Source organism: Hemiscyllium ocellatum, chromosome 5 (genome assembly GCF_020745735.1).
Source record: "Hemiscyllium ocellatum isolate sHemOce1 chromosome 5, sHemOce1.pat.X.cur, whole genome shotgun sequence".
Taxonomy (NCBI): domain Eukaryota; kingdom Metazoa; phylum Chordata; class Chondrichthyes; order Orectolobiformes; family Hemiscylliidae; genus Hemiscyllium; species Hemiscyllium ocellatum.
In genome coordinates this window covers 17722089-17748644 of record NC_083405.1, presented here as the reverse complement: position 1 = coordinate 17748644, position 26556 = coordinate 17722089, and the positions used below count along the sequence as shown (strand labels likewise).

Here is a 26556-nt window from a genome sequence, read left to right as displayed (position 1 = left end):
GCATGAGGCACATTAACAGTCTGTGATTCTCAAGGTCTCAAACACCTAAAAGGATACCTACCAAAGCCTTCAGGGTCACCACACTATGACTTTGCAGGTTCTTTATTCACTCTCGCTGCAAATACTTGGGCTGTATCTAGATATGGTGAGAGACAAAGGAAAAAGACATTTAGAGACACCTGACATAGGTATTTAGCCATGCACATACACTGCACTTAGGTAAATTTATATTTACTTGCGCTATTCTAATGTCTGCTGTGTTCTCATTTCCCCACTCGGTGCTGACATGGTTGCTTGAAGTCAAAGCAGTAGAATATTTCCCCCATTAGTAGGTGATGCTGAAATTCCATAAGGACACCTTTGATTGTCTCACTGTATCAGCCATGTCTCTGCCTGCAGTTCCTCTCAGAACACAGAAAACAATAGACCTAGCATCTGCACCATGCAGTCAAAGCTCCAGAGATTTTGTTGAGGGACTCTCACATTGTCCCAACACGTAAAAGGCAGGATATTGGGCCTAAGCCATGCACATATCAGGTCCTGCACAGGTACTCATGGAGGGCAATGATGCAAAGGAGTAACTGGCATCTACAGAATGCAAGCATCTGTGCCTACTCCAGAATGTAGGCTGTGACAGCTCCCTTGATAAACATCTGCAACTTCTGATTAGTATGGTCACAGGTAACCTGCACAAATGTAGTGAAAGCCTTTCCTATTAATGAAGTCTGCTGGTTGTTTGTGGGGCACTCTGAGGGCCACATGGGTACAACTGATTGTACTCTGCAGAAATCCTGAAATGTCAGTAAAGCTGACTGCCCTAACTGCCTGATTTCCTGTATCTAAGGGAAAATTAATAAATAGGTGAGCCTTAGTGAGCACAGCATCAGTGACCTCACAGATACATCTATAAGTGGATGCCTAACAGATTCCACTGAGATCTCCAGTGGCTCCAAGAATTGATCCCACTACATAGAAATTGATGGTATTCGCTCCTAGTCTATATGGTTTCAAGCACTCAATCAGCAACTGGAAGATATAGAAAACAACCTCACAATTATCTGAATATGGACAACCAAAGTTTCCTTGAATCCATGTGGGAAGCTCCAGGCACATTAACTGGCATACTGATGAATTGCTTCCCCTCCCAGAAGCTGCTTGCTGCACATAGACCTTGGTCCACACAGCAGCAAATTTTATAGGGATCATTGAGCATGGCATAGAGTTTTATGCAAATCGCTGCAGCAAAACTTGTTGACTCAGTTTTGAGCAAATGGATATTTTATTTGCAGCAAGGTCCATCTTTTCCTGAATATTTTGTGTTTTTAGGAATAGAGTATTCTGGAGTAGTTGCACTTTGTAATTCTGTATTCTGAACATCACAGGCTTCACACTGTAATCAATTTATTCTTGTTAGTCTGTTTTAGTTGCTTATCTGACACGTTTTCCACAAAGAAACTTCTGCACAGCTTGTGTGTTTTTTTAAACTTATGTCGTAATTTGTTCAGGGTGGCTGTATACCAAAAGAATGCTGAACTATGTTGTGGTTTTGAAGAATGAAACAACAGGTCTTATACATATTTTGTAATTAATCTTTTCAGGGATGTTATGATACAACACTGAAGTGCTTGGGATTTGATCCTGGGCCAAATAGCTCAGAGATAGGGATGTTACTAGTGCACCACTATAGCCCCCATATGACAGGTTTTATATGATTCCATCTGAACTACCCTGCTCAGCTAGATGTTAGTTACTCTCTCAACTGTATTGACACATCTATCCTCCAACAATCAATAATACTACATCATTCAAATTGTATAGGAAAGATTTTTGGAGAGATCTGGAGTTCCCAGTTACTTCACCAGTACCTGTCCACAAAGAGCAAATACCTCCTCTAGGAGACAAGCAGAGAACTGCTTTACCATGCCAAAGGGAAGATTCTTTTGTTTAAGGCAGGCCTGTAACTGTACCAGTCAATCCACATTCTTGTGAAACTCCTCCTCACTCTGTCACTCCCGGAGTACAAGACCAAATCCAAACAGACCGCCCAGTCTACTGTGGGTGCACTGAGACTGAAGCTATGTGCAATGATAAAAAAACTGAAGGGCAGGAAGTGGAGACAAAAAAAAAATCAAATATGGAATGAAAAACATTCACCACACTAACTGTAATGAAAAGACCCAAAAATACCAATAATAGTAATAACTCACATCCACTATCAAAGCAGCAGAATAGACTTTTTAAAAAAAATCCATACCAGAAAGTTGGAAAATATACCTATTTTCTTTTACCGGTTGTTAGATATGTAATATAGGTCAGGATAAAGTAAAATCTTCAGCACAATTTTAAAAGCATTAGAGCAACCACATTTAATGAACTAGAGTTTATAGTTTTAATGGGCAATATTCTTATTTTGGGTGCTGGTGAAGGTTAAATCTTGCCATATGATCAAGATTTTGAAGTATTTCAGTTTACTAAAGGAAACTGCATTTATAAAACAGTCAGATTGCCCAATCAGAAGATGCCCCAAGTGCTTTATAGTGAATGAAGTACTTTCAAACAATAAAAAAGTAGTTGTCATAGTTCAAGAGGACCTCTCTCATTGGAGAGAGCCAACTGGTGGTTAACCTGAGGGTCACCATGTCTCAGCAAGGGGCAAAATTGAAAAGATGCAACCTTCATGAGGACCTTAACCAGTAGGGAAATTGAATCCTCTTTGTTGGCATAACTCTGTATCGCAAACCAGCTGTCTAGCCAGTTCAGCTAATTCTGGGGACCGGTGAACTCAGTGGGCTGGGTAGCCAGTTTACATGGCAGGGTGATGTCAGGTTCAATTCCAGCACCATCTGAAGTCACCATTGAAGGGTCCTGCCTTCTCAATCTCACCCCTCACCCATGGCACGATGACCCTCAGCTTAAACTCACCATCAGTTGTCTCCTTCTAATGAGAGAGCAAACATGTGGCCCTATGGGACTATGATGACTTCACCTTTCAAACAATACTCCTGGTTGTGTTGTTGGAAACTTGGTTGCTCATAGCAAACTCCCCAACAGCAATGTAACAATGACTAATTTATCAATCAGTAAAGTTAATTGTGGTATAAATATTGACAAGATATTGGAGATAATGTCCCTACTCTTCAAGAAAGTGTCACAAGACCTTTTACATTTACCTGACAGGGTCGACAGAGCCTCAATTTAATGTCTCATTTGAAAGATAGCACCTGAATGATATAGAATATCATCAGTCCTAAACTGGAAGGTCAGACTTGATTTATGTGCTCAAATCCAGGAGTGACATTTTAATCCTCAACTCAACAGTATCACAAATTTAGCCACCGATGACACAGACCATGGATCATGAAAATTAGGAATAGGAGTAGGCTGTTTGGTCCCTTGAACGTGCTCTGTCATTCACGAGGATCATAGCTGATCTGACAGTCCTTATTTCAGACAGGTTGTGCTTTTCAAGCACCATATTTTTTTAATCTTAATAGCCCCTTCTGTCCACCTTTTTGCCCTGTTAATCCCCTATTGATCAAGAATCTATCTATCTCAGCCTTAAACATACACAAGATCTCTGCCTTACTCCTCTCAAGGAGTTCTAAAGACTCACAAACCTCTTCAACTTAGACTTAAATTGGTGCCCGAATTCTGAGACTAGGCCCAAGGCTCTCTCACAACAGGAAACATCGTCTCAGCATTTACCCTGTTGCCTTAAGAATCCTCTATGCTTCACTGAGATCACCTCTTGTTCTTCTAAGTTCCAAAGAGTAAAGTCTCAATCTATTTAGCCTATGCTCATAAGATAATCCATGCATATCAGGGATCATCCAAGAGAACCTTCTCTGATCTGACTCAACGAAATAATGTTTTCAAAGGAGAGAAACACTGCTCTCAGTATTCCAAATGACGAATCACCAGTACCTGGTGTAGTTGCAGTAAGACTTCCTTACTCTCATGCTCAAACCCCCTTGAAGTAAGGGCCAGCATTCCATTGGCCTTCCTGATTACCTGCTGCACCTGTGTCCTAGCTTTCGATGTTTCATGCACAAGTACCCCAACCCTCTTTGTGTTGTAGCTTTCTGCAGTTAAATAACACTCTCTTCTTTTGACTTCCTTTCAATATTAACAACTTTGTCTTTTCCCATATTATAGGCAAAAGTGGGTACTGCAGATGCTGGATATTAGAGTTAAGATTAGAGTAGTGCTGGAAAAACACAGCAGGTCAGGCAGCATCCAAGGAGCAGGAAAATCAATGTTTCGGGCCAAAGCCCTTCATCAGGAATGAGGCCTCATTCACGATGAAGGGCTTTGGCACAAAACATTGATTTTCCTGCTCCTTGGATGCTGCCTGACCTGCTGTGCTTTTCCAACACTACTCTTAACTTTTTCCCATATTATACTCCATTTGCCAGCTTTTTGACACTTAATCTATCAATAGCTCTATGTAAACTGTATCTCTTTTGCAACCTGTCTTTCCACCCACGTTTGCAGTTGTCTGCAAATCTGGCTACAGTATATTTGTTTCCTTTGTCCAATTCATTAGTATATACTGTAAACAGTTGCAGTCCCAGCACTGATCCCTCTGGAACCCCATAGACCACAGAGTACCAACCTGACAAAAAAAAACCCTGTCCTCATTCATTCTTTCCTGCTCATTAGTCAATTCTCCATCCATGCCAAAATACAATCTCCAACACTGTGGGTTCTTATAAATTAACCTGTTGTGATAAACCTTGTAGAACGCCTCTGGAAGCCCAAATACAACACATCGACTGGTTTCCCTCTCTCAACTCTTGAAAAACTCTAATAAATTAGTCAAATGTTGCTTTTCCTTCACGAAGCCATGCTGACTCTGCTTGATTAAATTATGATTCCCAAATGTTCTGCTATTATTTCATCAAAAATTGATTCCCATACTTTTCGATTAATAGATGTTAGGGTAATCAGTCCATTGTTACCTGCTTTTTGCCTCCCTCTCTTTTTAAACAGGTATGTCATATTGTTAGTTTTCTGGTACTTCTCCAGAATCTAGGAATCATTAGAAAATTACAACCAATGCATCCACTACCTCTCTTTTAGAATCCTAAGATGCAAGTCATCAAAGTCAGGGGATTAATCTGCCTTTAGCACTGTTAGTTTTTATTTTGTCTAATACTACATCTCCGGTGATGAATATGGTACTTAATTCCTCCCCTCTTCTCGTTAGTATAAAAAAATTCAAAATATCTCCCATCATGAAGATTAATGCAAAATGTCTGTTTAACTCTTCTGCCATTTTCTTGTTCCTAATAACCGTGTCCCCAGATTCATTTTCTAAGGGGCCTATGTTCACTTTGATCTTTTTGTATCGTGTCATACAGTCATACAGCACAGAAACAGAGCCCAACCAGTCCATGCCAAACATAATTCCAAACTAAAGTGGACCCAACTGTCTGCTCCTAGTCCATATCCCTCCAAACCTTTCCTAATCATGTATCAATCCAAATATCTTTTAATGCCGTAATTGTAGCTGCCTCCACCACTTCCTCAGGAAGTTCACGCCACACCCGCTAATCTTGAAATACTCCATCCTAGGGAAAAGACAACTACCATTAACTCTATCTATATCTAACATAATTTTATAAACTTCTAACAGGTCACCTCTCAACCTCTTTTGCTCCAGCAAAAAACGTCCCAGCCTATCCAGCCTTTCCTTATACCTCAAACTTTCCACACCTGGCAACATCCTGGTAAATCTCTTCTGAACCCTCTCCAGCTTAATAATATCCTCCTACTGGGGTGTACAAAGTTAAAAATCACACAACACCAGGTTATAGTCCAACAGGTTTAATTGGAAGCACACTAGCTTTCGGAGCGCCGCTCCTTCATCTAGAACTGGGTGACCTGAACTGGACACAGTCTTCCAGAAGAGGCCTCACTAATGTTCTGTACAGCCTCAACATGACATTCCAACTCTTGTCTATATGTGATGCAAACTTAAAATATGTACCTTCAATCCCAGCTTCCTATGTTCTACAACATGACCCCCAAGGCCTGACCATTAATTGTGTAAGCCCTACCCTTGTTTATTGTACCAAAATGAAATACCTCACGTTTATCTAGATTAAACTCCATTTACCATTTTTCAGCCCATCATACTTTATCAGGCAAAGCAACCAGAACTTTGTGCATTGCACAAGTCCAAATTTCTAATATGTGCAACCTGTGAGTGAGGCTTCTTTCCAGAAGCATTAAGTCATCAAAATATCTCATAATTTTTGTTAGTTATTTTCTCAAAATATATTCTAATTAGTGAATGCTTATTTTATGCACACATACCGTGTATCCAGTGCAATCTATATGATTAAGAGGAACTTGGTCATTTTACTAGACAGTTTTCTGAGAGGCAGTTTAGGATAATCAATATGTGCATTGCTATTGTGGTGCCAGAAACTGTATTTATTATAATTTAAATGCCATTAAAATAACCTATCATACAATACAGTAAGTGTTTCAATTGTTCTATTTTTTAAGAGGACACACCAACGTAAAACATAGCTAGATAAAAATGCAGCAGGCCGCAGGTCAACTAAACATACAAAATTAGCTAATTTGGTGGTTTTACAAAAACAGCATTCAAGCTTGAAATGCTAAGTCCTTTCATAGCATTTCAGGTTTAAAAATAAGACATCTAGTCTTAATAAAAAGTGACATAGTTAAAACGTCTTAAAGTGGAGGTCTCAGTTGTTGGAGTGGGATAGACAAAGTCAGAGGTCAAAAGACAGGTTTTAGCCCAACAGGTTTATTTGAAATTATAAGTACTCGGAGCACTACTCATTTGCCAGGTGAAGTAACTTCATCTGATGATGCAGCAGAACTCTAAAAGCTTGCCATTTCAAATAAACCTGTTGGACTACAACCTGGTGTTGTGTGACTTCTGACTTTAAAACTTCTTGTGCATGGGTGAACACTTTGCCTCCAGTTTTCATTTCTTGTCAACTGAAAAATCATAAACTAATGCTATTTCAACTTTTGATGTTGAGTGTCCTGTTAAATAAGTTTGATTTCAATTTTCTATGTGAACACCTTCCAGTGATTGCAGGCATTGGCTTGTAGGTAGCATTGTGACACCGCATTACAATGTCCAACTGACATTAGCATCACAGGAGACCTATTGTGTTATGCAAAAAAATTGAAACTTTTAAATTAAACCAGGAAATACATGACAATAAAGGTATCGTTACACTACTGGGTGCATTTGCTAGGCAACCAACTATTGAGAAAATACAAAGAGATAAAATTGCAAGGCAATTATGAAGAGAATTATCAAGTAGTCATAAAGAGGGATTTTAATTTTTCTATGACTGGGACAGTTAGTATAAAGGGCAATTAGGGGCAACAGTTTCAAAATCTGTTCAAAAGACTTTGTTTATGGCTAAATGTGAAAAAGGGAGTATTGCAGGACCCTAACCCTAACCCTGCAGTACAACGAGATCTAGGTATTCTTATACATCAGTCAAAGAAAGCAAGCATGCAGGTACAGCAGGCAGTGAAGAAAGCTAATAGCATGCTGGCCTTCATAACAAGAGGAATTGAGTATAGAAGCAAAGAGGTCCTTCTGCAGCTGTACAGGGCTCTGGTGAAACCGCACCTGGAATATTGTGCGCAGTTTTGGTCTCCAAATCTGAGGAAAGACATTCTGGCTATTGAGGGAGTGCAGCATAGGTTCACAAGGTCAATTCCCAGAATGGCAGGACTATCTTACGCTGAAAGATTGGAGTGACTGGGCTTGTATACGCTTGAGTTTAGAAGGCTGAGAGGGGATCTGATTGAGACATATAAGATTATTAAAGGATTGGACACTCTGGAGGCAGGAAGCATGTTTCCGCTGATGGGTGAGTGGCGAACCAGAGGACACAGCTTAAAAATAAGGGGTAGGCCACTTAGAACAGAATTGAGGAGAAACTTATTCACCCAGAGAGTGGTGGGTGTATGGAATGCTCTGCCCCAGAAGGCTGTGGAGGCTAAGTCTCTGGATATTTTCAAGAAAGAGTTGGATAGAGCTCTTAAGGATAGTGGAATCAAGGATTGTAGGGATAAGGCAGGAACAGGATACTGATTGAGGATGATCAGCCATGATCATAATGAATGGTGGTGCTGGCTCAAAGGCAGAATGGCCTACTCCTGCACCTATTGTCTATTGTCTATTATCTATTGACTTGACTCTAGGAAGTGAGGTAAATCATAGGAATTTATGAAATTGGTGCAGGAAAAAATCATTCGGCTATGGATACTTGCTCTTGCATTCAGCTAGATCAGAGCTGATTCTCTCGATGACATTTTCTTCAAAGTTTCCATATTCCTTGATGTCTAGGAGTCCATTGATCTCTGTCTTGATTTAGCCTCCACAGTACTCTGGGGTACAGAATTTTAAAAAATCACCACCCTCTTATAGTGAAGAAATTCCTCTTCATCTCAGTCCTAAATAGCTGATTTTTGTTGTCAGACTATGTACCAGATTCTACCATTCCCCCATCACCTATCTTCCTCCAGCAGGGGAAATGATCTTTCCTGCATTTATCTGTTCAGTTAAACCCAAGAGAATATAGTTTCAGTCTCCTCAATCTCTCTTCATAACACAGTTCCGTCATCTCAGAGATCAGTCTGAAGAATTTAAACAAGTACTTAGAAAGACTAAAAGGGGTCATAAAAAGTCATTAGCAAACTGGTTTAAGGAGAATCCCAAGGCTTTTTATACATATATAAAAAGCAAGAGGGTAGCTAGGGAAAGGATTGGCCGACTCAAGGAGAAAGGAGCGAATCTATATGTGGAGCCAGAAGAGGTCCTAAATGAATACTTTGTGTCAGTATTTACCCAAAGAGAAGGAATTGATGGAGGATGATCTCAGGGAAGGGAGCATGGAATTTTTGAGTCTAGTAGCTATTAAAAAGGAAGAGTTGTTTTGCATCTTGAAGAGTATTAGATAGATAAGACGCTGGGTCTTGATGGGATCTATGTCAGAATATTGACAGAGGTAAGAGAACAAATTGCTGGCACATTAAGACATTTTTGTGTCCTCTTTGGCCACAGGTGAAGTTTCAAAGGACTGGAGAATAGCCAATGTTGTCCCATTCTTTAAGAAGAGTAGCAGGGATAATTGAGGAAATTACAGGCCTGTGAGTCTCACGTCAGTGCTAGGGAGACTATTAAAAAAGCTGCTCAGGGACAAGAGCTATACACATTTTGAAGCGAATAAACTTATTAGTGATAGACAGCATGGTTTTGTCATGCCTCACTGACTTGATTGAGTTTCTTTAAAGGACATAACAAAGATGAGTGATGAGGGAAAAGTGGTTGATGCTGTCTACATGGTCTTCAGTAAATCCCTTCACAAGGACCCTCATGGCAGACTGGTGCAAAAGATGAAATCACACGGGTATTTGAGGTGAGTTAGCAAGATGAATACAGAACTGGCTTAGTCATAGGATAGGTTGCAGGTTTCGGTCTCCAGTCCAACACCAGCACCTCAACATCATTAGTCATAGGATACAGAGGGTAGCAATGGAAGGATGCTTTTCGGAATGGAGGGTGTGACTGTGCTTTTCCACAGGGATCAGTGCTAGGACCTCTGTTGTTCATGATCTACATAAATGGTTTGGAGGAAAATGTAGCTGGTCTAATTAGTAAGTGTGTGGACAATACAAATATTGGTGGAGTTATCAGAGGATTGTCAGAGCATATAGCAGGATTTGGATCAATTGGAGGCATTGGCAGAAAAAGGCAGATGGAGTTTAATTCGGACAATTGTGAGGTGATGCATTTTGGAAGGTCAAGTATAGGTGGAAATTATACAGTGAGTGGCAGAACTCTTTGAGGGATCTGGGTCTGCAGGTCCACAGATCACTGAAAGTGGCAGCACAGGTAGTTAAGGTAGTAAAATGCCTGTGTTCATTGGAAGTGGCACTGAATATAACAATAGGCAAGTTATGCCAACCTTATAGAATTTTAATTAGACCACACTTGGAATATTGTGTACAGTTCTGGTTGTCACACTACCAGAAGGATGTGGATACTTTGGAGACGGTACAGAAAAGGTTTATCAGGATATTGCCTAGTACGGGAGATTTTAGCAATGAAGAAAGGTTGGATAGACTGGGTTTGTTTTCACTAGAACACAGGAGGTTGAGGGGTTACTTAATAGCAGTGTATAAGATTGTGAATGACGTGGATGGAGTGGAAAGTATGAGGTTTTTCCCCAGGGTTGAGGGGTCAATTACTAGGGGACACAAGTTCAAGGTACGAGGGGCAAGTTTAAACAAAATGTGAGAGATAATTTTTTCCATACAAAGCATGGTGAGTGCCTGGAATGTGTTCCCAGAGGAGGTAGTGGAACAGACACAGCAGCAGCATTCAAGAAGCATCTGGGCAAATACATGAATAAGAAGGGGACAGAGGGATATGGATCCTGTAAATGAAGACAGATTTACTATGAACGGGCAAAATGTGGCGGCGCAGGCTAGAAGGGTCGAACGGCCTGTTCCTGTGCTTAATTGATCTTTGTTGTTCATTTCACTCTGAATGGAAAGTATATCCTTCCTTCAGTAAGGTAACCAGAACTGTACACTGTAATATTCTACATGTGGTCTTACCAAGGCCCTATATAATTGCAGCAAAACTTTTTTAATCCTAAAAGCAAATCCATGTTGACTCTGTCCAATCCTACCATTACTCTCGAAGTGTGGACTAGAGGCTTGGAGCGATGTAGGGACAGTTGTTGGACTGGGGTCCGGCACGGGCGGTGAGGAAACCTTGTGCAAGGCTACTGCAATGTAACCTTTTTTTGTTAGGGGCGGCACGGTGGCACAGTGGTTAGCACTGCTGCCTCACAGCGCCAGAGACCCGGGTTCAACTCCCGCCTCAGGCGACTGACTGTGTGGAGTTTGCACGTTCTCCCTGTGTCTGCGTGGGTTTCCTCCGGGTGCTCCGGTTTCCTCCCACAGTCCAAAGATGTGCAGGTTAGGTGAATTGGCCATACTAAATTGCCCATAGTGTTAGTTAAGGGCCAAATGTAGGGGTAGGGGTATGGGTGGGTTTCGCTTCGGCGGGTCGGTGTGGACTTGTTGGGCCGAAGGGCCTGTTTCCACACTGTAAGTAATCTAATCTAATCCAAGTAATTTGTTTATTTGTCTGTAATGTCCATCATTTAAGTTTTATTTCTCAGCTATACTATGAATCACTGTAAAGTAATGGACTACTTTTCTTTTCTATTCCTATTTTTGTATCTAAGATTTGTGTCAAGGCACTTGTACCTATGATGGCGGCATAAGAGACGTCATTGTAAACTTTTTCACGGTACTACTGTACTTGAGTCAGTGACAATTAAGGATATTTCAATTCTAAGGGGTCACTGATCTCGAAAGGTTAACTCGGTTTTTCTTTCAACAGATGCTGCCAGGTCTGCTGTGTTTTTCCAGTGCTTTATGTCTTTGACAATTTTCTAAGTGCTCAGTCACACCTTATGATAGACTACCATTTTCTCTAATACTGAGTATAACATTCCCCCATTTTCTCTCTCCCATCTAACTTAAATAGTCGAGCAAGGGCCTCCTATTTCCCTTGGTGATACTAAACAGGGGATGAGTCTCTTTTTGAATCAGGAATCTGTCTTGAATAAGAAATTGACAGAGTTTTGGATTCTTCCTTGGGTGAACCTTAATTGATTGAGCTGAGTTTCCTGTTCAATTAGAGGAAGCCGTAACAGAAATGGAAATTAGTTTCAAACACCCAAGGCAATCATAATTGAGACTGCGGTTTCCCTTAGAGTTTCTGCCAAAAAGTCTGTCACTGGCATCATAGGGATCAAAGGTGGCACAGGGGGAAAATACAGATCTTCTTAGAAGACCACCCTGTCATTCAACAGGACCACCATTTGACATAACACATTCTTCTCTTACCCCCTGTTCCCCCCGCCTTGATGAATTGTACCCTTCAAGGGCCTCACTGTCCTCAATATCCAGAACTCTTGAGAAGGCAGCAGGTCACCATAATTGAAATCATTGTAGGATAGTGTTTCATGCCATCACCCATTTACTCTAGGCAGTTGACTTAGTGCCATATGAACCTGTGTTTTCCACATTTAATAATGATTTCAGCTGTTGATGCACTCTTGTGCAGCTGCCCGTGACATGCTGCAGAGGTACAGACTGATGTGGGCACTGTTGTCTGCATACGGCCATTTGCCCAAGAGTTATAGTCACCTTCACCACTGGTTCTTAGTGATTTACAGGTCTTGTGTCATCTTTGTTTGTTAGTCCTGTGCTAAGGGTAGAATTTTCCTTGGACCTCCTCATCTCTCTCATCTGGACTCCTAGTGCCTGGCATTATGCTCTTCCTAAGAAGTCTGATGCTCTTCATCTCTGATGGATTTGATTTTTCAAGGTACAGCAACTATTTCCAGATGATGCATTGGGGTTAAAATAGTCATGTCCACTTATCTCTACAATGTCCATGCAATGAGATTAAAAACAATGACTGCAGATGCTGGAAACCAGCTCAGCACTGTCCCCATGACTGGTCCTCACTTGTCCTACCTGCCTATCTTCTTTTCCACCTATCCACTCCACCCTCTCCTCCCTGACCTATCACCTTCATCCCCTCCCCCACTCACGTATTGTACTCTATGCTACTTTCTCCCCACCCCCACCCTATTCTAGCTTATCTCTCCACGCTTCAGGCTCTCTGCCTTTATTCCTGATGAAGGGCTTTTGCCTGAAACGTCGATTTCGCTGCACTTTGGATGCTGCCTGAACTGCTGTGCTCTTCCAGCACCACTAATCCAGAATGTCCATGCTATGTTAAGTGATGCCAGCAGGGAAACAACCTCCTGAAATGCCAAGTTCTTAATTCTGGCTCTTTCCTTGATCTTTATTAGGACTTTAACAACCATAGAGTAAATCTTTAAACTTTGAACAACAGTACCTATTAAACTTAAATCACCTCTGTGACATAGTCCTTACATCCATACAGAAAGTCTGACAAAGACAGCTGCTAAAGACTGGCCCCCCCTCAGAAAACTCAAATAACGTTTGGAGAAGGACTTTTAATAAGGTCTTAATGATGTTGCCGTAATAGTTTAATAATGTAATAATTTTGCCTTAATTTAAGACCCACACTCTCCCTGAATATCTGGAATATCAGGAAGGGCTAAAGCCGAGGTGAGATCTCTGGATGTATGACATGAACCCCATTTTTCTGTCAGTTAAAACCCATTCATACATGATCAATGCTTGGAAAAAAACAGCCAGGAGTGTTGTGGGGATATTTACAAGACAGTGATCATAGTATAATAAGGTTTAGATTAACTATTAAAAATATTGAGCAATCCAGGGTAATCCAGGGTAAAAATAATTCATTTGTTGCACTCGCAATTTCAGTGAAGTGAGAACAAACCTATCCCAGGCAAACTGCGATCAGAGATTGGCACACAAATAGTAATAATAGCCAGGTATCTTTAAAGAAAAGGTAATTCAGGGTGCAATCAAGGTGAACTACAAAGTTAAAATGTAAGACAAATAGAACATAGAACATTATAGCACAGGACAGGCTCTTCAGCCCTCGATATTGCGCCAGTCTGTGGAACCAAATCAAGCTAGAATTCTGACAGAATAAAGAACCAGAGATGAAGGGAGAAAAGGATGTTTATGATAGATATCAAATTGATAACCTTAAGTGGGGAATTGAGAAAAGAAGAGCAGCGAAGAGAGATTATAAGAAGAGACTCTCAGTCAACATAACTTGGAATCCCAAAGTCATCTATAAGCATTTAAGTACAGTCGGTTCTGATATAACGCGATACTTCCTCTCTTGCGCAATTGCTGATTATAAGAAAATCGAGCAATAGCTGCGCCATTTAACTAATGGGGCTGAAATCGCATTAATGCCAATACAGATAAGGATCATTCGCATTCGAAAAATAATGGTCTAAATTCTTCAATCGTGTTAAAACCAATTTGTGTTGAAGAAACACACGTTATAGCAGAACTGACAGTAGTAAAAAGATTGGGGCCAAGCAGGGACCATACAGATTTATGCATTGAGGCAGAGAATATGGCTGAGGGGCAAATTTAATACTTTTAATGTTCTTTTCCAATTACGGGCGTGCCTTAAAAAGCATAGTAAAGCAATTTTCTATTTATCCCCTGAAGGAGGAGTTTGCACTTTGTGTACATGGGTTGGTGAAATAACCAGGGTGTATAAGAAATCCTGATCCCATAAATTTTAAGAGGAGACAAATGAGGGACTAACTGTACTTAAAAGTGTTATCTCAACTGAATCAGATGAATTTGAAGTTACTGAGGGAAGTAGAGGATGGAAATTGCTAGCAAAAGGTGTACAAATAAACGTTAAAAAAAAGATCATCAGCAAATTCTAAAGCCCCAGAATAAAAAGATCAGTAGCAGCACGGATATGAAGCAGACAAATGACAGGTGGCTATCATTATGACTTAGAACTGCAGTATATTATTGTTCCCTCGCTCCTGCCAGGTCAAAGATCTGGACCCCCCCCCCCCCCCCACTTACTAACAGTATTGTGGGTGTACCTTTCTTACATCTGGGGATTTGTACAATAACTTTGAGAGCTTGGAGACAGTAAGAACTTTAATTGCTGGAAGCCAGAGTCAATAGATATGAAGCTGGAAAAGCACAGCATTCAAGGAACAGGAAAGTCAATGTTTCAGGCCTAAACATTTAAATGACTCTTGGATAGGCACATGGAAGTTAGTACAATGAAGGGTATGTAGGTTAGTCTGATCTTAGCACAGAATAAAAGGCAGACACATCGAGGGACGAAGGCTCTGCACTGTTCTATGTTTTAACCCTTCGTCGTTACTGGGGAGGGCGAGGGAGAGGGAAGCCCAGAGGTAAATAGAGGGATTGGCTGAGGGGTGGGGTAGGGTAGATGGAATGGTGATAGGTGGATGCAGGTGGAGGGTTATTGTGATTCGTCAGTGGGAAGGGTGGAGCAAGTAGGGCGAATAGGGAAGTAGAAAGATGGACAGGTTAGGTCGTCAGGGAGGTGAGGAGGAGGGAGAGGTCTCGACATAGGATAAGGCTTCGGATGGAGAAATTTGGAAGCTAGTGAAGTCAAAATTGAAGCTATTGGGCTGTAAGCCCACCAGGTGAAATATCAGGTGTTGTTCCTCCACTTTATGTTTGGCCTCACTCTGATAGTGGAGGATGCCAAAGATGGGCATGTCACCTGGGGAGTGAGAGAGGGAATTAAAATGGATGATAACCAGATGGTGGGTTGGTTGTTGAGTGTAAAGCAGAGATGCTCCTTGAACTGGTCCCTGAGTGTGGGTTTGGTCTCCCGGATATAGTGGAGACCATATTGGGAGCAACAGATACAATAAATCAGGTTGGATGAAGTGCAGATGAATCTCTGCCAGATCTAGGATTGTTTTGGGCCTTGGACAGAGATGAGAGGGGAGGTGTAAGTGTAGGGAGGGGCAGGTGCTGTATCTCTTATGGTTGTGGGAAAGGTACCGGATCGGGTGGAGAAATTGGTGGGGAGTGTAAAGCTGACACAGGAGTTGTGGAATGAATGGTCCCTGCGGAAAGCGGACAGAGGTAGAGAAGGAAATATCTTTTTGGTGGTAGGGTCTGATTATAGGTGGCAGAAATGTCAGAGGTTGATGTGCTGGATTCAGAAGTTGGTGGGATGGTACATGAGGATCAAGAGGACTAACCTTATTATGGTTGGGGGAATGAGGTTTGAGGGCAGAAATGTGGGAAATGCAGGAGATGCGGTTGAAAGCAATTTTCAGTACCAAAGAGGGGAAACAACAGTCCCTAAACGAGGAGGATATCTGGGACATCCTACAGTAGAACACCTCATCCTGGGAGCAGATGTGGTAGAGGTGGATGAATTGAGAGTATGGGATAGCATTTTTGCAGGAGGTTAGGTGAGAGGCGTTGTAGTCTAGATACTCGTCAGAATCAGTGGGTTTGAAATGGAAGTCAGTGGTGAATCCGTTCCCAGATATGGGGACACAGTGGCCCAGGAAGGGGAGAGAAGTGTCAGAAATAGTCCAGGTGAATTTGAGGGCATGGTGGAAGGTGTTGACCAAGTTGATGAACTGCTTCAGCTCCTTCCACAAATTCTACAAAGAGGCAGCCACCCCTTTGTTTTGTAACAAGTGGAAATGGAGTCAAGATAGGAGGAGGTGAGCTCAGTGGGGCAGGGGCAGGCAGAGACAATGGGTCATCCGAGGCAGTTGGATTTATGGATTTTCGGTAGGAGATAGAAACGGACGGTGCAGAGTTGGGAAACTATCAGGTTTGAAGTTGTGGTTGGGAGGTCTCCTGAAATGATGAGGTTGTTGATAGTCTGGGATATGATGGCTTGGTGATCAGAGATGGGATAATAATTAAGGGGAGAGTAGGAGGAGGTGTTACAGAGTTGGCAAATGGCCCCAGCGATGTAGAGGTTAGTTCGCCGTATCCTTATTGCTTGGTGAGAGCTGTTCCATAAACTAGACAAGCAACAACCTGACATTGTCATTTTCACTGCATCAATATTAAAACCATTATCACCATCCCTGAGTAGGTCACATTCCACCGATATGACTGATCCATGAAAGGGGGTTGACTTGGGACTCTTCAACATTGGTTTTGGACCTCATGAAGTCTCATGGGATCAGGTCAAATGAGGGTAAGTAAACTCCCGGTTGGTTGCCATGATATTGCTCTCCTATCGCCAGATATAAATTAAAGAAATAAGTATAGTGAACATCGTTTTTTCAGACAGTTAGAAGTTCTGCCATAGTATTCTTCAGGGTTACCGCTAGGACCATTGCTTTTCTTGATCTATATTAATAATCTAGACTTGAATGTCTGGATACAATTTCAGAATTTGTGGATGGCACAAAACATGTTTGGCATGGACAAGTTGGACTGTTTCAATGTTGTACATCTCTCTATGACTCGAAGTTGAGGAGTTGCATTACTAATCAGAGAGAATTTCGCAGCTACTCTCAGAAAAGGCATATTAGAAGGCTCATTCACTGAAGCAACATACGTCGAGCTCATAAGAAAGGTACAATCACTCTGATGGGATTATACTATAGATCCCCCAACAGCCACTGGTTCATTAAGGAACAGATACATTGGCAGATTATGAAAATGTGCAAAACCAACAGAATTGTCATAGTGAGTGGCTTTAACTTCTCCAGCACTATTGGGACTTCCTTATAGCAAGAGGCTTACACAGCACAGAATTTGTTAGAATCATCCAAGAGGGTTTCTTGAAACGTTATGTGGATCGTATAATTAGAACAGGGGCCATACTGGACCTGTGTTGGCAAATGAGCATGACCAGGTGACTGACCTTTCAGTGGGACAGCATTTTGGAAACATTGATCCACAATTCCTTAAGTTTTAAGATAACTATGAATAAATGATAGGTCTGGGCCTTGAGGGAAAGTATTAAATTGGGGAAGGGAAAATTTTAAGATTATTAGGCAGGAGCAAGGGAGAGTTAATTGTGAGCAGATATTATTGAGCAAGTCCACATGTGGGAGTTGTTTAAAGACCTTTTGATCAGAGTTAAGGACCAACTAGATATTCCAGTAAGGAGGAAAAATAAGGATGGCAAGGGATGGGATCCTTGGATGACAAAGGAAGTTCTGAATTTAGTCAAAAAGAGAAAGGAAACATACATGAAGTTTAGGAAGCTAAAATCGGACATCGACCATGAGAAATATATTTTAAAAAGCAGGAAACAGCTCAAGAGAGAAATTAGGAGAGGATGATGGGGCCATGAAATATCCTTAGCAATAGGGTTAAAGAGAAACCCAACATACTTTATGCATTTGTTAAAAGCAAAAGGATAACTAGAGAGAGGGTAGGACCACTCGAGGAGAAAGTGTGCTTTGAGGCAGAGAATATGGGCGAGATTCTAAATGAGTACTTTGCATTGATATTCACCAAAGGGAAGGAAATGGAGGGTAGTGAGATTATGCTAGGGCATTTTAAAATCAAGAAAGAAGTGATGTTTGGTCTCTTGAAGAGCATTAAGGAGAATAAGGATCAACCCCAGGCTATTGAGAGAGGCAAGACAGGAGATTGCTGGGGCCTTGACTGAGATCTTTGTATCCTCTCTAGCCACTGCAGAGGTCCCTGCGGACTGGAAAGTAGCTAATGTTGTTCTCTCTGTCAAGAAAGGAAATACGGATAATCCAGGAAACTATTTACCCTGTCTATACCCTTCATGATTTGTAAACCTCAATCAGGTCTCCCTCCAATCTCCTTTTTACACATGAAAACAAACCTAACCTACTCAACCTCTCTTTATAGCTAGCACCTTCCATACCAGCCAACATCTTGTAAACCTTCCCTGCACCCTCTCCAATGTGTCCACATCCATTTGCTAATGTGGCGACAAGAACTGTAAACAGTATTCTAAATGCAGCCAAACCAATGTCGTGTATAATTTTAACATGACCTGCCAGCTATTATACTCAATACCCTATCTGATGAAGGCAAGTATACCATATGCCTTCTTGACCACTCTATCTACCTGTGCAGCAACCTTCATGGTACAATAGACCTGCACTCCCAGATCTCTCTGCCATCAACTTTTCCCAAGGCTCTTTCGAATCACGTCACATTTGCCTGGGTTTATTTCCATCTACCACTTCTCCGCCCAACTCTCCAGTCTATCTATATTCTCCTGCATTCTTTGACAGTCCCTTACGCTTTCTGCTACTCCACAAACCTTCGTGTCATCTGCAAACTTGCTGATCATACCAACAGTGCCCTCTTACAGATCATTTATGTATATCACAAGCAACAGTGGCCCCAGCACTGATCCCTGTGGAACACCACCCACTGTTCACCTTTCTCCATTTCAAGAAACTCCCTTCAATTACTACTCTCTGTCTCCTGTTGCTCAACCAATTCTTTATCCACCTAGCTAGAACACCCTGCACACCACTTTCTCTATTAGGTATAAGCTATAAGGAGAGGCTGGACACACTAGGGTTGTTTTCTTTGCAGCAGCAGAGGCTGAGGGGAGACCTGATACAAGTTAATACAGGCACAAATAGAGTCAGAATGTTTTTCTCATAGATGAAACGTCATATACTCGACAGCATGCATTAAAGGTAAATGGGTGAAAGTTCGAAGGAGATGTGAGGATAGTTTTTTTTTTACAGAGTGGAAGGTGCCTGGAATGTGCTGGCGTGGGTAGTGGTGGAGGCAGATACGATAGGGGCATCTAAAGGGCTTTTAGATAAACAAGGGTTGGTCAGAAGAATGGAAAGGAGGGGGAAGTAGCTGGTAAGGCCTTCAGGGGATGGGAAGGGAGGTTATTTGAAATTGGAGAACTCAACGTTGAATCCTCCGGGTTGTTGACTGCCCAAGCAGAAGATGAGTTGCTGGTCCTCCAATATGTGGTCTGATCCCCTGTGGCAATGGAGGAGGCTGAGGATGGTCATGTTGGAGAGGGAATAGGAAGGGGAATTGAAATGGGTGGTAACTGGGAGATCAGGTCGGCCCTTGCAAGCCCAGTTGAAAAGTTCAGCAAAATATGCCCTTAGTTTATGTTTGGTCAGGGCTCAGTGGTTACCACCACTGCCTCTCAGCACCAGGGACCCGGGTTCAATTCCTGCCTCAGGTGATTGTCTGTATGGAGTTTGCACATTCTCCCTGTGTCTGCATGGGTTTCCTCCCACAGTCCAAAGATGTGCAGGCGAGGTAAATTGACCATGCTAAATTGCTCATAGTGTTCAGGGATATGTAGGTTAGGTGCATTAGTTAGGGAATGGATCTGACTCTTCAGAGGGTTAGTGTGGACTTGTTGGGCCAAATGGCCTGTTTCCACACTATAGGGTTTCCATGAAATTCTATGAAAAGTGGAGAGAACTACATCAGGAGCATTGAATACAGTAAACTAGGTTGGAGGAGAGGCAGGTAAACGTCTGTGGAAGGACTGTTTGGGGCCCTGGATGGAGGTGAGGGTGTGGTGTGGCAGCAGGTGTTGCATCTTTTACAATTGCAGGAGAAAGTATCGAGAGTTTGGCGGGTTTGGTGGAGAGAGTGACGTGAACAATGTATAGGCAAAGGGAACGGTCTTTGCGGAATGCAGAGAGGGAAAGATGTTCCTGACGATGGGTCTAGTTGCAGTTGGTGCAAGTGTTTAAGAATGATGTATTGGATGTGGACAAGGGAGAACCTTTATTGTGTTTGGTGGGGGGTGGTTTAGAGCAGTGGAGTCGGTAATGGAGGCGGTGTGATGGAGGGCTGTCTGGATGACAGAAGGGGGAAGGCATGAAGTTCAAAACAGGTGGACATCTGGGATGCTTAGGAATGGAATGTCTCCTTGTCCGAGCCTCCATCCCATTCTGTTTCCCCACCAATCTCCGCATCCAACACATCATCCTAAAACACTTCTGCCAATTCCAACTCAACCCCACCACCAAGAATATCTTCCCCTCCATGACACTCTCTGCCTTCCGTAAGGACCATTCCTTTCGCCATTCCTTGGTTCACGCAACTGTCCCCATCAACCCCCTCCTGAACCCCGGTATGTTCCCTTGTTGCCGAAAAAGATGCAAAACCTGCTGGCACACTACCCCCCTCACCTCCATCCAGGGCCCCAAACAGTCCTTCCCGGTGACAGAGAGTTCACCTGACTCTCCTCCAACCTAGTTTACTGTATCCGGTGCTCCTAATGTGGTCTTCTCTGCATTGGTGAGACCAAACGTAAACTAAGGGCACATTTTGATGAGCATCTCAGCCGGGCTCACAAGGGCTAATCTGACCTCCCAGTCACTGCCCATTTCAATTCCCTTTCCCATTCTCTCTCCAACATGACCATCCTCAGCCTACTCCATTGCCACAGTGAATCAGACGGTACATTGGAAGAACAACACCTCATATTCCACCTGGGCAGACTACAGTTCAGAGGATTCAAAATTTACATGTCAATTTCAAATAACCTCCCTTCCCATTCCCTAACTCCCTTTCCAAACCCTCCTCCTTTCTTCCACTCCTCTGACCAACCCTTCTTTCCAGCTACCAACCCATTTTATTCCTCCCATTGACCAACCAGGCTGTATATCCACTACCTGTGTTCACCTATCACTACCTCACTGCTCTGCCTCTTTCCCCACACAAAACCCTAGCCACACGCCTGCCTTTATATGCAGCTACCCTTACCCCCACCCCAAGTCCTGAAGAATTACACCCAAGTCATTGACTTCTCCGCAGCAAGTGATTAGGAAGGCAAATGAAATGTTGACATTTAATGGAAGGGGAGTGGAATATAAAAATAAATAATTTTGTACAATATTTAGTGAGACCACAACAGGACTGCTGTGGACAGTTTTGCTTTTATTTCATAAAAAACAAGATATAATTGCATTAGAAGCAATTCAGAAGGTTCTCACTATTCATTCCTATGGGATATTGTTGAATTGGTGAGTGCCCCTGTTGGAATGTAAAGCAGGGGCAGGATTGGTGTGAGTAGGGGTAAATGTGAGGTGTGGCTGCCTTATATTCAGCTCAGAATGGGCTGGCTATCTCATGTAGGATTAAACACGTGGAGGAACATTGACAGCAGCAGGGAGAATTTCAAGTAAGTCCACAGTACCTTGTGCTGCTGATGCTTTCCAAATGAGCTCAGCTGGGCTTCTAAGTGAACCAATAAATTTGTAAAATAAACAAAAGAATATCTGTTTTAATGCACTGACTTCTACTAATCCCTGTTTGAGACTGCAATTTTTGAAAATTACTTAAATGTTTGGAAGTCAGTTCCTACTGGTGGTTGATGATGAAATATTATTTGCTTACATAATGCAAAACTATTTTCCTGTTTGTTTTCAATGAAGCAAGAATCATTTAGAAGTAAACACATATAAGCTTAAGGGAAGGTCATTAAAGTATAATTTTCCTATGGCATGATTTTTGCTAGGGCTTGCCCTCACCATTAAGTTTAACCTGCTATGTCTCTGTTCATTTCACAAATCAGTCATAATCTTTCTCAACATTTACACCACTTTTCAATATTCAGGGCAGCTGCAAGTTTTGAAGTTATGCCCAGTAGACTCAAATCCAGCTCATTATTACATATCAAAAAGGGCAATAATTCTGATACTGATGATTTGAATACATCATTGAACACATATTCTTGTCTTAAAACCATCACTCTCATCTTTTTTCATTCTGTTAATTTTGTGTTTCCACTGCCCATATAATCTCAGGCTTCCATTTATTAACAAGTCTGCTACATGGTGCTATATATAACAAGTTTAGAAAAACCATTTGTAGATCAACTGCATTTCATTCGTCAATCTTCCCTTAAAACAAATCCACACTGGCTTTAATTATTAATCATCATTTGGAAAAATGTAGGTTAACTTTTTCTCAAATTATTACTTCTACTTTTTCCCACCATAAAATTGGGCTGTCAAGCTGGTAGATGACTCTGCAACTGTGGTATGGTATCTCAAGAAAATTGGGAGATGGTAGCTGAAACCTCCAGCCTACTTACTTCAGCAATTAAGTAGCATCCTATTCAGACAAGGTAACTTTTCTATTTTGTGGCCTGCTAACATTTTAAGTGCCTTCTCCTTAGTCTATCTAACTTCTACCTTGTGACAATTGGTGAAGACAGATGCATATAACACAGTCAAATCTTAATTTGGATCTGTCGGTGAGGGCACATGCAGATCATGAAATTCAGCATTATCTCCAGTGTGCCAGCACAGCCTCTAGCTGTCTAAGTAGCACGGGTGTTTGATGACAAAGAACTGAAAACAGTACCAAACTCATGGTCTGTAGGGCAGCATTGTTACCTGGCCTCCTGTATGCATTGGAGACGTGGGCATGTTCAGCAGACACCTAATGTTTCTTGAAAAATACCTCTTGCAGTGCCTCCACAAATCCAATGGGAGGATAGGTGTTCCAATGTCAATGTCCTTCCTTGGGCCAATGTCCAGCCAAAAGGCATTAGTTGTGATCAATCAGCTATGCTAGGTAGGGCTCATCCCTAGCACATAACTTTCAAAACAAGCTCTCCACGCCAAGTTTTGGCAGACAAATGGTTACCAGGAGGGCAGAAGAAAGATATCCTAAACGCCCCCTTGAAAACGTGCAGGGCTATGCTCCAAGGGTATCTCTTGCCCGAGGTCACCAAACTGGAGTGGAAGCATCATCGGACAGGTACTCCATCTCGAGCATCTCCAACAGGCCCAGAGGGAAGCCAAGCGCAAAACAGGAGGACATGCGAAAACTTGAGCCAGCCCCTCACTTCACCAAATGTCACCTAGCCCAGCTCTCGGTGAGCAGTGCAACTACTCAGGGCGGGCGTGGAAGAAAACTCCTAAGGTCCTGAGATCATGAAATTCAGCATTATCTCCAGTGTGCCAGCACAGCCTTTAGCTGTCTAAGTAACACGGGTGTTTGATGACAAAGAACTGAAAACAGTACCAAACTCATGGTCTGTAGGGCAGCATTGTTACCTGGCCTCCTGTATGCATTGGAGACGTGGGCATGTTCAGCAGACACCTAATGTTTCTTGAAAAATACCTCTTGCAGTGCCTCCACAAATCCAATGGAAGGATAGATGCCTGTGAAGAAGGAGTAGCATTTTCCCAATGATATGCATTGTCTGTCTGTCTCTAGGCTAAGAGTATGTATTTAGACTTCGTTTCATTCACGCATCCCTCAGGGGGCCACGCACGAGCTGGGAATTTAACGGGCGCTCCGCGAGCCACCCGAGCTCGCGCGCGCGCGCGCTTGTGTTGAGGTTGGGAGGAGGGGAAGCGCCGCCTATTGGCGGGGCGGGGCGCCTGCGCGGATACAGGCAGGGAGACGGTTACTGCGACACGGCTGAGAGCGGCGTGTGGTCCTCGCGCGGTGCTCTGGTTCCTTCCCTCGAGCGGCCGGGCAGCTCCATCTTCCCATTCCCCCTTCCCCCACCACTCCCTGCGGAATATGAGGTTGTTGAGGAGAGGACGCTGCACGGCGAAAGTAAGCGGCGCTTGTGGGAATGAGGAGGAGCAGCAGCAGCGGGCTCGGCTGCCGCCGGTCAGGAATCCTTTTGTACATGACATCCGCTTGTCGGTGCTGCAGAAAGTGCAGGTGAGGTGAGGGATAGGGGTAGGGGTAGGGGTGAGGGGGGAAATGGGAGGGAGAAATGGGAGGGAGACGTGATGGTGATGGAGGGGAACGCTGTCTCTTTCTGCATCCAGCCCTTTGCTACAGAGCTGGCTGCCTCCGCTTTTTCCCCTCTCTCTCTCTCTCTCGACCTCGGTGAGGGCCATGGCAGTGACAGCGGCCACGAATTGAGGGAGACCCCATGCTCCCACAGATGATGGGGAAAACAAACCTCCCCTTTGATTTTTAAAACGTCCGACGTGAATTCAGCTTCACGGTTCGCTTCCACGTCGCGGGGAGTGTTGTCTTTTTGGGATCTTGCACTTGGATTGGGATTTGCAACTCTTGCTTTGTCGCTACGCGTTGAGACAATAGGAAGAAATTTCTAATCCCTCTTTTTTTTTGCCAAGTCTGCCCAAAACCTAAGGCAGGATTAATTGTGCCATTAACTGTAAATACCATGGACTTTTCAAAATCTGAGTAGAAAATTTGAGATCAGCTGCAGTACATCCGTTACGTGTCTTCTAGTATGTGAGTCTTAACTGCTCGTTTCCTTAAGGAAGCTCTCAGTAGTGAATTCCGTCCCCTTAGGAAACTAATAACGCGCAGTGTTTAGCTTCCTGTTACTTGTAGCCCCAGATCACAGCGACGCCATTTACGACTTGGCTCCACTAAGTTTGAAGGCGTAATACCTCGAGTATTTGTCAGTTAAGGTATGAGTGGGCTTCCAACCGATACTGCAGTCAAATGTACATGGTGTACCTTTCACGATTTTTGCATTCATCGAGGTTAGATTGTAACCATCATTTGTGGCTGGTTATTGTATTTCGCTGTGGATTAAATTTCCTTGCTTCATGTGTTCCTAAAAGCTGATGTGGGACGAGAGATCATCGTTAGCACCCTTTACAAGAGTAGTGTTTGTTTGTGAGGCATGCTTATTTTAAGAGTACTAAGGGAAACATGAGCAATGATAATGTTCTCATGGGATATAATTTGATTGCAAATATGTTGCTGTTGGTTCAACTGTGTATGGCAGTTCTGTGGGCCTTGGGGAGTTGCAACTGGTGCTTCAGCACACCTGTAGGTGCTGCCTGTCTCTCGGGTGCCTGTACAATCTTGTAAAGTGAAATTGTAAAATTATTTCAAGTACTGCAGATATTGGGAGTCTGAAATTAAGCCAAAGCTGTTGGCAATATGCAGGTCTGGCAGCATCTATGGAGAGAGTAACAACAGTTAATGATTCTTCACAAAATTGTTTACTTAATATGTCTGAAATATTTTCAATTGCTGTGTACAATATGCACGACAATGGTCATTCTCTCTATAGACTTCAAATCTACCTATCTGCTTATTCCTCTTTGTTTCAGCACCAGCTAAAATTTTTTACATATGTACCACCTAGCTACAAATTAAGTTTTGAAGAGTCACTAGACTCAGTGTTAACTCTGCTTTTTCACCACAGATGCTGCCAGACCTACTGCAATTCTCGAGCAGTTCCATTTTTATTTCCGATTCCCAGCATCTGTAGTTCTTTGTTTTATTTAATGCATAACAATCATTCGCTAACAATTGGACAAATGAAATTGTTTGAATCTCTATCTACAATTTTTCTTGAGCTCCCTTTTGTATGTGTGGGCAGGTAAGTAGCTCTGGTTTTGAAGGCATTGTTTTAATTAAGGCAGATGTTAAGTACGCTATTGAATACCCAGGTCTGCAACATAGTTATATAGCATGGAAATAGACTTTGCTTTAACCAGTCCTTGCTGACCATAAACTAGTCTCACCTTCCTGCACTTGCCGCATATCCCTCCAATCCCTCTTATTTGTCTACTTTTCTAAATAATTTTTAATCATTGTAACTGTGCCCACACTTCCTCAGGAAGTTCATTCCATACAGAAACTATGCTGTCTCAAAAAAGAAAAAAAACTTCCCAACCTCTTCTAAATCTTTCTCCTTGCTCCTTAAAAATATGCGCTGTAATCTTGAAATCCCCCATGCTAGGGGAAAGATAACTCATTCACCTTTATCTATACCCCTCATGATTTTATAAACCCCTGTAAAGTTACCCACAACCTCTGACACTCAAGTCCCAGCCTTTCCTTATAACTCAAGCCCTCCATTCCCAGCAACATTCTGGTTCTGAATCTATTCAGAACCCCCTCCAATTTAATAATATCATTCTTATAACATGGTGACCAGACCTCTACACAGTACTTTAGAAGAGATCCTACTAATGACTTGTACAACCTCAACATAATGCCCTGACTCCTATACTCAAATGACTGAGCAATGAAGTCAAGCATGCTCAATGTCATCTTAACCACCCTATCTGTATATATCTTCAAAATATTATGTAGCTGAGCCCCTAGGTCTCTCTGTTCTACAACACTACCCAAGGCCTTAATTTTAAT

General features: G+C 42.4%; 1 protein-coding gene across 3 annotated transcripts in view; it reads left to right on the top strand.

The window, feature by feature from the left end:
* LOC132815625 (lysophosphatidylcholine acyltransferase 1-like) overlaps positions 1–26556 on the top strand; it is a 222230-nt gene that overhangs the window by 40426 nt on the left and 155248 nt on the right. For 2 of the 3 annotated variants that reach the window (XM_060824573.1, XM_060824571.1), the window contains exon 1: positions 23855–24129. The exons of the other annotated variant lie outside the window; for it this stretch is intronic. In XM_060824573.1, coding sequence (XP_060680556.1) covers positions 23983–24129 — 147 coding nt within the window. In that variant the 5' untranslated portion in view covers positions 23855–23982. Of the gene's footprint in view, positions 1–23854; positions 24130–26556 lie in introns of those variants that run through there. 3 annotated transcript variants of the gene reach the window in all.